The sequence below is a fragment of the Onychomys torridus genome, chromosome 1 (assembly GCF_903995425.1).
Source record: "Onychomys torridus chromosome 1, mOncTor1.1, whole genome shotgun sequence".
Classification (NCBI taxonomy): domain Eukaryota; kingdom Metazoa; phylum Chordata; class Mammalia; order Rodentia; family Cricetidae; genus Onychomys; species Onychomys torridus.
This window is the reverse complement of record NC_050443.1, coordinates 44,753,902-44,764,844: the sequence shown is the minus strand read 5'-3', so window position 1 is coordinate 44,764,844 and position 10,943 is coordinate 44,753,902. Positions and strand designations below refer to the sequence as shown.

Sequence of the window (10,943 nt, the reverse complement as noted above, 5' to 3'; positions counted from 1 at the left end):
GCTACACAGAGAAACCCTGTCTTGCCACCCCAGGCTGTAGAGCTGTAGAGCTGTAGAGTCAAAACACACACACACACACACACACACACACACACACACACACACACACACACACACACACACACACACACACACACACACACACACACACACACACACACACACACACACACACACACACACACACACATCATATTTCATCTAGCAGGCAGCAGAGAAGGCCGGCAAGGGGAGCATTGCTCCATCTTCCACCCTCCACTTCTCAATCCATCAGCCCTCCCTCAGCTCGATCGCTCCGGCCTCCACTTGCCGAGCCTGTGCAGACTCGGGGATCGGCTGGGAATGCCTGCAGCGCGGGCTGCCGCCGCTGGGCCCCTTCGCGCGCCGCTGGGCGGGTTCCGCTGCAGTGACTTCAGGAGATTCTGAGAGAGTCAGCGTCCTCTTTTTAAGAAGAATGGTTCTAGAAAGAGCCTGGAAGTAAGTGCAGCTCGGTCCTTGTGAGGCAAGGGACACAGAGCCTGCGCGGAGCTGCAGGACAGCCCCGATCTGTTGTCAGGCTGAGGGTTCTCATTCCAGAAGTTGCCATTCCACGTTTCAGTTGTCTTCCAACCCCGCGGATGCGTAAAAATGTTTTTAACTCATGTATTTTATTTTGTAGGGAGAAGAAATTGAACGAATACCGACACCAAATGTTATGTCACTTTGCATTAGTTCAAGGCGAAAGTAAAAGTAAACTTTTGGGGTCATTCACCCGGGGTGGCCGCTGTCTTAACTGAGGTCATAGCAGACACCTTTTCTTAATTCAAGCCAAGGGCGTAAAAAATAACATTGCGGTCCTTCACCTGAGATTACCCGAATTTCCTTCTTGGGTCACCCAGGTTCTCTGATAGTCGTGATGCCACAAGGGAAATCGCCTGACCAAAAAAGACTCCGTAGAAGCTTATCTACCGGCAAAGCTACAAAGACCCAATCTCATTCGATTATTTCGTATTTTAACAATGCACCACCTGCTAAACTTGCATGTTCAATTTGTCATAAAATGGTGCCTAGGTACGACCTAATTCAGCATCTCAACGAGTCCTGTGCTAACAATGGTGACGTCGTTCAGGTTGAGCCTGTGCAGGCTGGGTTAACAAATCCAACTGTGCCCAGGTCACATTTACCCAGTATTACTTTAGAAGACGTAACGCCTCAGAAGTTGTCACCACCAAAAAGAAGTTTAACCCCCGTCCAATGTGGTTCAAAACTGGGCACACAGCAGCAGACCAGTCCCTACTTTAAAGATGCTTCGGTGTGCAAAATTCAAAACGAGCTGCAAAATCAGAGTGTGGAAATTACATCTTTGGGGAGTCTGTCGTCTAAATTGTCCAGAAAATACATAAAAGTTAAAAAATCCCTGGATAGGAAGGAGGGACTAGCCAGTCATTGTCCACAGAGTTCTCTGTCCACAGCTGGCACCAGCCTGGTTGATAGCTGTTCAGAGACGGAGGACAAAGATGAGATTTTGAACAGTTCTCAAAAGGAAAACATGTTTTCTTGTGCATCGCTAAAGCAAGAGAATGCTTCAGAACACAAGGTCAAGAGCAGTAAAATCATGGAAGGTGAAAGCCAAGAAGCTTCCCGTGGGGAGTCAGCCCTCACCCCTCCATCTTCAGCTCATGCTCCGGCATTAATTTCATTAGATCTAACTCTTGCAAATAACATGAAGTCTGCTTCAGGAGACAGTCTTGTAAAGCAGGAGGATGCCAGAGGGGTAGGTGCGGGGGTTGCTAAACAGCTCGAGGCATGTGAAGCGGTAGAAATGACTGTTGATGCCGAGGTTCAAACACCAGCGTCTGGTAAGGAGGTGGAATCAAACAGTCCCATGGATACTTCTGCAGGGAGTAACAGCCGAAAGAGACAAATGATCAGCAGCCCCTTGAAGCAGGGGTCCAGTTGTGAGGGTCCCAGGGAGACAACTCAACCCCCACCGAGCCAGCCATACTACCTGAGGAGCTTCCTGGTGGTGCTGCGGGCCGTCCTAGAGAATGAGGAGGATGCGAAGCTCTTCGATGAACAGGAGAAGGGGATTATAACCAAGTTCTACCAGTTGTCAGGTATCTTCAGCCTGTTTGCTTTGCAAGTTTTCTTCCTTACCTGACTTGTGTGTGACCACCAGGAGTCACTGTGGGAGTATTGTGGGACTGGGACTCTTACAAGGTCTGTGTCCAGGATAGGCCCATTAAAAACAAGTTCCTGTGCCCGGTGGTGTCTGCTCTGCACACAGTACTTCAGGTACGACTGCAGTAGCTGTCTTCGTCTTACTATGTTTTCCCTTGATTTGTTTGAGACAGGGTTTCTCTGTGTAGCCCTGGCTGTCCTGGAACTCACTCTGTAGACCAGGCTGGCCTTGAACGCAGAGATCTGCCTGCCTCTGCCTCCCAAGTGCTGCGGTTAAAGGTGTGCCAGGCTCATGCTGTCTTATTTCTTATGTCTGTTTTGATGATGGTAAAGCGATGTCCAGTGTCCAGATTTAAAAACAAACAAACAAACAAACAAACTACAGCACTGGCACACAGAAGTGTCACTATGCTTCTGTCCTGTGATCAATGTGCCCACTGAAGATGTTTTCTGTTTGGAATCCTGTGTCTTCAAGGACAGTAAATTCCCCAGGTGGGGGTGGTGATGGTGAGATCAGTTAGGGTGTGGAAGAAATGGAAAAATGCAAGCTTAAATTGGTGCATAAAAAAAAGACTAGTTTGGCCGGCCGGTGGTGGCGCACGCCTGTAATCCCAGCCCTTGGGAGGCAGAGGCAGGTGGATCTCTGTGAGTTTGAGGCCAGCCTGGGCTACAGAGCTAGACCTGTCTCGAAAAACCAAAAGAAAAAAAAAAAAAAAAAAAAAAAGACCAGTCTGTTGCTTAAATCCTCGGCAGCCAGTGGTGGCTCCGTGCTGGTAGTGCAGGTTGGATGCAAAAGCCATCCTTGTGTGGCTGTCAACTGTTAATCCCGAGCCGTGATGTCTCTGGAGTTTAGGTAAGAAGAACTGCTTTGGTGGCCACGCTGTCTTCTAATGAAGTGTGGCCATGCCATTAAAATCCAAGGAAAAAACAACTCTGAACATTACTACAAAATCCCCCCCCCCCTAACACAATGGTGTTGCTTTTGAATATGCGACGGTAGTTCTGTGAGCACAGCTGTGTCCACAGCTTCTGTCTGTGTGGTTCTCACCAGATGATGGAAGTGATGACGTAATAGCATCCCTTGACTCCTCATCCAGAGTGGTCAGAATTCTCTGGTTAGGTTCTGACTGTTGAAATGTGACTTCCTGAGTAGTTGGCAACTCTGCTTCTTCAAAACCTCGAAGTAGGAACAGTTTGGGGGTGGGGGGAGTGGTGCATGCCTTTAATCCCAGCACTCAGGAGTTAGAGGGGAATGGATGGATCTCTGTTCCAGGACAGCCAGGGCTATACAGAGAAACCCTATCTCAAAAAACCAAACCCAAACAACAAAGAAGTAGGAACGGTTTGTCCAAGGCAAGTTCAACAGGTTCTTGTGTGTTGCTCTTTACGAAGAATCATATACAACATGTCTTTTTTTGCTTGTTGATTTATTCATTAAAATTTTGTCTTTCTGAGGGAGGGTCTCATGTAGCTCAGGCTCTCTCTGTATCTGAAGATGACTTTGATCCTCCTGCCTCCACTTCTGGAGTGCTGGGCTCACAGGTGTTTGGCATCATGCCTGGCTGTGTACAATGTATCTTAGATGAAAACAGCTGCTGCTAATTGCTTCTGCTTCCTTAAGCGAAAAAAAATGTTTGCAATTTTAAGATATGTAATTATATCCTTTTCCAGTTGGCAGGAATTTAAAGATAATCAAGGTAATGAGGAAACACTAAATAGGTTAATTAAGTAGGTTTGCGTAAATCAAAACTAGATATTTCGGGGAGGAAATTCAGATTTTTTTTAAATCAAAAATAGAATAATGTATATTGTCTTAGTTAAGGTTTCTACTGCTGTGATAAAACACCAGGAGCAAAAGGAACTTGGGGAAGAAAATTTATTTCAGCTTACACATCTCAAGTCCATCGCTGAGGGAAGTCAGGGCAGGAACCCAAATGGAATAGGAACTTGGAGGCAGGAACTGACGCAGAGGCCATCAAGGATTGCTGCTTACTGGCTTGTTCTTCATGACTTGCTCATCTTGCTTGTTTGCTTGCTTGCTTCCTTCCTTCCTTTTTTTGTTTTTTCCAGACAGAGTTTCACTGTGTAGTTTTGGTGCCTGTCCTGGATCTCGCTCTGTAGACCAGGCTGGCCTCAAACTCACAGAGATCCATCTGGCTCTGCCTCCCGAGTGCTGGAATTAAAGGTGTGCGCCACCACTGCTGCCTGGCAGCCTGCTTTCTTAAAGGCACCCAGGACCACTGGCTCGGGTGGCACTGCCCACAGAGCTGGGCCTTCCCACATCAGTCATCAATCGTCAGTCAAGGAAATGCTGCACCGGCTGACCCACTGGCCAGTATGCTGGGGGCATTCTCACAACTGAAGTTCTCGCTCCCCAAATGACTTCAGCTTACATCAGACTGACACAAAACCAGCCAGCACATGTGTTAAACTACAAGCAGAGAACAAAATGGCTAGAATTCTGGGAAGGGCTTCTCTGTGGAGTAGAAATGTTGCATTAAAAAGTCGGGGAGCTTGATTTTAGAAGCTTTAATATGGCCAGTGTTCATTTTGACAAGGTAGAATTTTTAATGGTTTATACCATGAAATGACATCATTATACATAAAGTAAAAATGTATATTTATAATAATACATATTTTATCTAAAAGTAAATGGGATCTGTATGTTTTTTAGAAGAAAGTTATTTTTTTTTTTGCTGTTTTCCTGAACTTTATTGCAGCTAGTGGTCAGAAGTTGTATGTAAGGCTCTTTCAGCGTAAATTAACCTGGATCAAGATGGGTAAACTGGAGTATGAAGAGATTGCCTCAGACTTAACCCCTGTGGTTGAAGAATTAAAGGATGCGGGCTTCCTTCAGACAGGTATGGTTGCAGGGAGGAACTGGGAGAACTTAAGAATCGCTTTCTGTGGGATTTCTGTGAGAAAGCTAGTGTGATGCCACCTCCCAAGCAGTGTCTGCTAAATAATGACTACTTTAAGAAAAAACCTAGAACCTGTTAGTTTAGGGCAACAGGTTATCATGTGACTTAAGGCTGTCAGGTTCTTGGGCGAAGGCCGCTAGGGCAGTGAAGGATGGTCTGCCATTGCTTTCCTGGGTGTAAGCGAAGTCCCCTGGCCCGGTGCAAGTGTAGTCTCCTGAGATGGGATGAGCCATAGAAGGGGACATTCCTCTTGAACTCTTGTCTTCTAGCAAGAACTTGACTCATCTTGCTCAAATTCCTCATATAAAATAAAGCCAGCAGGGATGAAATAAGTGTCCCACTAAAAACATCTACCCCCACTATGCCCACACATACCACCTCTGTCTGCTGATTGCCTGTAAAATTTAATTAGAGATGTGTGAACGCTAGAGAATCTGTCTTTTGTGGATACCCTGGGTTGTCCTGCTCAGTACTGGATGGAAAGGGGCAGAGGGCAGAGAGCGAATGAGGATGTGCAGCCAAGTTCAGTGGACACTTTTGACAAAATAAACAATCACAGTAGATGGCTTTAGGGGGAAGAGTTTGTAGTGGGAACAGTAGGTAAAGATGGTGTTGGAATGACTGCTAGGCTGGATGGGCTAGAGGTGGAGCATGCTGGGTGAAGCGGTGGAGGTGCAAAGCGGCAGCCTGGCTTGAGCGGTCAGCACTGCTTTCCAGTCCCTTGCTTCCTCCTGACTTGGAAGAGCCGATGAAAATGCTATAGACTGACATGTTTGACAGAGGGTAAACATGTCTGCCGCTGGGGACTTACCTTTAAACCTTACCCAAACCAGAGCCCCGATGGCTCACCATGGACACCTCATGGATGTTTCTCTGCATCTTGCAGCCACACTGCAATCCTTAGTGGTCTTTGTCATGGTGAAGGCACTCTCCTTTCAGAACCTTGGACTTAATGTCTTTTCTGCCTGGGCCAGTGCCCACCGTCCTACTGCACACACCTGTCCCTTGTCACATTTGACTCTGCACAGTGCCCTCCTAAGAGATGTGCCTGACTGCCCTGTGTAAAGCAGCCACCCTCCCTGCCAGGCTTTGTTGGCCTCACATAATTTTGTTTTATATTTAAAAAAAAAAAAAAAAAAAAAAAAAAAGGTTTGTTTCTTATTGCTGTGTGTGTCTGCATGTGGGAGTGTGCTTGGGAACACAGGTGCCCATACCAGAGGCATTGGGTCACCTGTAGCTGCAATTAGATGGCCGTGCTGCTGGGAACTGAACCCAGGTCTTCTGGGAGATCAGCGGGTGCTCTTCACTGCTGAGCCATCTGTGCCACACCTAGCTCTGTTTCTCTTTATTCCTCCCTTTCCTGCCTGGCATGAGTAATTAATGTGGTAGGAAGTGAGCTCCCTTTGGTCCTTGCTCACTACAGTGTCTCCAGGGCCTTAGAATTGTACTTACGAATGGAGGAGGAAGACACTGCCCGAAACCGAGTGTCTTAAAGACACATGGCTGGGCTGGGCGGTGGTGGCACATGCCTGTAATCCCAGAACTCCGGAGGCAGAGCCAGGCAGATCTCTGTGAGTTCGATTCCAGCCTGGGCTACAGAGTGAGTTCCAGGAAAGGTGCAAAGCTACATAGATAAACCCTGTATGGGTGGGTGGGGGGACAGATGGCTGGGTCTGATTCAGCCCAAGGCATTGGGCTCGGTGTGGGATCTGGGGTACACCATAGCAAGATGCTGGAAGGCTGAGCCCATGTAAGGCTTTCCACTCTGTATCATGGAATAGAGGGCTGTGTGGAAGAGAATTAATGGTCACTTTACTCTGTGATCTGGTTTGGAGAGGACCCCTCACGTGACTGCAATGAGAAAGATGGGGGATGTATCCCAGTAATGTTTGTTCATAGTGTTCTCTAGCGGTTCTTTTTATTTTGTTTGGTTTTTGTTTGAGACAGTGTAGCCCTGGCTGTCCTGGAACTCGCTGTGTAGCCCAGGGTGGCCCGTAGCTCACGGAGATCCGCCAGCCTCTGCCTCCGGGTGTTGGGATTACAGGCGTGCACCACCGCCGCCTGGTTGTTGTCTGTAGTCTTCAATGGAAAGAGTTTGGTGAACTCCTGGGAAACTCCTGCTTTTTTTTTTTTTTTTTTTTTTTGAGAACTTATTAGTTTCTATAATGAAATTTCATTTTATTTTCATCTAGCTAATTCTCTTTCCTTCCCCAAGGAAATGATGTTAGGTAATAGTAAATTCCATACCACCACTTTTAACTTTTGGTTGTTGTGAACTGTTTCAGAATCTGAGTTGGAGGAACTCACTGATGTGCTTGAACTCCTTTCTGCTCCTGAACTGAAAGCCCTGGCCAAAACCTTCCACGTGGTGAGCCCCGCTGGGCAGAAGCAGCAGCTGGTAGAGGCCTTTCTCAAGCTGGCCAGACAGCGCTCAGTCTGCACTTGGGGCAAGACTCAGTCCGGAATCAGAGCAGTGATTCTAAAAAGGTCTGTGGCCATCATCTCTGAAAATGTTTGCTGTATTGATAAGCACACTACCTGTGTGGTTTAGACTGTGGCTGCTCATGACAGTTGCATCTCGATTGACCCCTGAAAGCCTTTACTATACTGTCCTCGGTGCTTTACTGGTGGTTTATCCAAAATTCTTCTTGTAAGACTGTTCTAATTTCTAGAAGCAAGAAAAATCAGTAGGCGGTAAAGCAAAGGCATAGACTTTTTCTAGACCTTGGCTTGCAAAGACCTTTGGTGCTTATTCATAATTTATTATCCAAGAATTAAAAATAGCTGTGACCAAGAACAGAAAGGGAGAACAAGGAATAGCAGGCCATGATAAATGATGACATGAGAACAGGAATAGGCAGAGTGCTGGAGAGGTCCCCAGAAATCTACAATGATACATCCTCTGTAGACTGCTGGCAATGGTTCAGAGAAAGCCTGATCTGACCTAGTCTGGTGATCAGATGGCCAAACACCCTAACGGTCGTGCTGGAACTCTCATCCAATAACTGATGGAAGTGGATGCAGAGATCCTCAGCCAGGCCCCAGGTGGAGTTCCAGGAGTCCAATTGTCAAGAAAGAAGAGGGACTGTAAGAGTGTGAATTGTTGAGCCCAAGAAAAAAAAAAAAAAAAAAAAGCACAGGGACAGATAGCCAAACGAATGGAAGCACATGAATTATGAACCAAAGGCTGTGGAGCCCCCAGCTGGAGCAGGCCCTCTGGATAAGTGAGACAATTGAATAGCTTGATCTGTTTGGGAGGCACCCAGGCTGTGGGACCTGGACCTGTCCTTACTACATGAGCTGGCTGTTTGGAACCTTGAGCTTACACAGGGACACTTTGCTCAGCCTGGAAGGAGGGGACTGGACCTGCCTGTACTGAATCCACCAGGTTTAAATGAATCCCCAGGGGAGTCTTGGCCCTGGAGGAGATGGGAATGGAGGGGAGGGGATGGGGGGAAGGTGGGAGAGGAGGCGGGAGGGGGGAGGACAGGGGAACCCATGGCTGATGTGTAAAATTAAAACACAAATATAATAAATTAAAAAAAATAGCTGTGACTACTGTTCTTATAGACTTTAGGGCAGCTATCAGTCAGTCACACTTTTAATTTATGAAGCTTGTTATTAGAGTATTGTGAGCCAGACTTAATATGCATCTTTTATTTCTTCTTTAATTTTTCCCCAGTGCTTTTGGGTGGTTCCTCTAGTCTTTAGGAAGCACTTGAGCAATTCATTTAGGGAAGGTCATAAAAACTTATGGAGTTCTTTTACTATGAAATCTATAAAATCAGAGTATACCTAATTTAGCCTGAGACGCATTATTCTGGAGCAGTTGAGGATAAAGTGAGATACTTGTTTATTTTGTATCTTACATATGTTTCTCTGCACAAACAACTCCATTTTAATAAATTATGTCTGTAGAAGTTGACTACCAAGTATGAAGTCCTAGGGCTTGGGCTGTTAGAGTAATAGAAAGCGGCGAGAATGATCGAGCACAGAAAAGCAAGGTGTCTGTGTTGTTGTTCGTGGTGCTGAGACCGGTACCAGGGGTTCCCGGTCTGCAGCTGACCATTCAGACCAATAACTGAGAACCGCTAGAGCTGGGCCGGGGTGGCGCACGCCTTTGATCCCAGCACTCAGGAGGCAGAGGCAGGTGGATCTCTGTGTGTTCAAGGCCAGCCTGGTCTACAGAGCGAGTTCCAGGACAGCCAGGGCTACACATAGAAACTCTTGTCTCAGGGGAAAAAAGAAAAGAAAGAAAGAAAGAAAGAAAGAAAGAAAGAAAGAAAGAAAGAAAGAAAGAAAGAAACCAGAGAGAGAGAGAGAGAGAGAGAGAGAGAGAGAGAGAGAGAGAGAGAGAGATTTGCTAATATCAAAGAGGTAATGCATTCTAATACATCCTTTTATGAGTTTCCCTGGTGTTTTGAGTGTTCATGGCCATGGTACACCCTGTAAAGTCCGTCAGTGGCTGTGGAAGAAGCAACATTACTGAGTAAAAACCCCTTGGAGATAAAAATTCAATCCTTTTCCTGCGTGTCCCAAGTGAGGCTCTTACCTCCAGAAAGGCTAAGTAGCCCTGAGTTGTCACACGCAGGGGGACACATTTACTGCCTGTTTAGAACAATGACTGCCAATTGTCTTTATTTTAGCTGAGAATCATTTGTAAAATCTGTGTCCAAACGTGTAAAAGCTAGAGAAGTGATTCTGTGTTGTTTTATTTTAGAGCTAAAGACTTGGCTGGACGGTCCCTGCGAGTCTGTAAAGGCCCCAGGGCTGTGTTTTCCCGTGTCTTGCTGCTGTTTTCCTTGACTGATTCCATGGAAGATGAAGAAGCTGCTTGTGGGGGTCAAGGTCAGCTTTCTACGGTGCTGTTGGTCAATCTGGGCCGGATGGAATTTCCTCAGTATACTGTCAGTCGGAAGACCCAGATCTTCAGGGACAGAGAGGACCTCATCAGGTGAGGTCATACTAAGTCATTATGATATCTGTGTGTGCTTGAAAATTTAATAAGAGGTCTCGCTATTTTTTTTTTTCCTTGCCAGCCGATGTGGAAACACGGAGTGCATGCCACAGTCATTTTTAAGTTTTCGGGGTTTATCATCCCGTGCCTTCCTCCCGTGCACTTCTGCATCTACAGGGAGAATGCAGATATGCACTTAGACCGAGGCTGCCAAGTCAGTGAGTGAGTTTTGAGTTAAAGCTACAGAAGTTTTCACTAAGTTCTGTTCCTGAGTAGCTGGGGCAGGAAACACTTTCGTGACATAGGCATTTTGACAACCCTGCCTCGAGGATGTGTTGGGATGAATAAGGCAGAATGTGTTTTCCCAGTCACAGCGTTCAGACCAGACTGATGAGAGCTTATGTGTGTGTGTTAGGATCACATACATGCTGAGTTAGAACTTGGGAGTTTACACAGCACGTCGTGGAATTTATGAAGGTTGGCTTGATCAGCAGTAGGCTTTGACTGAAAAATGGTATCGGTCTTAAAGAAAGAAAGAAACCTAGCTGTTTGTTTGTTTGTTTGTTTGTTTGTTTGTTTGAGTCAGGGTTTCTCTGTGTAGATTTGGTGCCTGTCCTGGATCTTGCTCTGTAGACCAGGCTGGCTTCGAACTCACAGAGATCCACCTGGCTCTGCTTCCCGAGTGCTGGGATTAAAGGCATGTGCCACCACCGCCCAGCACAAATACCTAGTTTTTATTTTATTGCCTTTTTGTTGTTTGTTTTTAGATAGAATTTTTCTTGCCTACATAGTCTAGGCTGACCTCAGCGATCACAGTCCTCTTGCCCTATGTTCTTGACCCACCTGAGTGTTGGTTATGTGGGTGTGCACAACCATGCTGTTGTATTTCCTTAAAAACAAGAAAA

At 46.3% G+C, this 10,943-nt stretch overlaps 1 protein-coding gene across 1 annotated transcript in view; it reads left to right on the top strand.

Annotated features, from left to right (window-relative positions):
• Positions 1-368: 368 nt before the first annotated feature.
• Fan1 (FANCD2 and FANCI associated nuclease 1) overlaps positions 369-10,943 on the top strand; it is a 30,585-nt gene continuing 20,010 nt past the window's right edge. Inside the window, exons 1-5 of the mRNA XM_036202150.1 lie at positions 369-477; positions 659-2,096; positions 4,881-5,021; positions 7,367-7,568; positions 9,802-10,035. Coding sequence (XP_036058043.1) covers positions 896-2,096; positions 4,881-5,021; positions 7,367-7,568; positions 9,802-10,035 — 1,778 coding nt within the window. The 5' untranslated portion in view covers positions 369-477; positions 659-895. The remainder of the gene's footprint in view (positions 478-658; positions 2,097-4,880; positions 5,022-7,366; positions 7,569-9,801; positions 10,036-10,943) is intronic.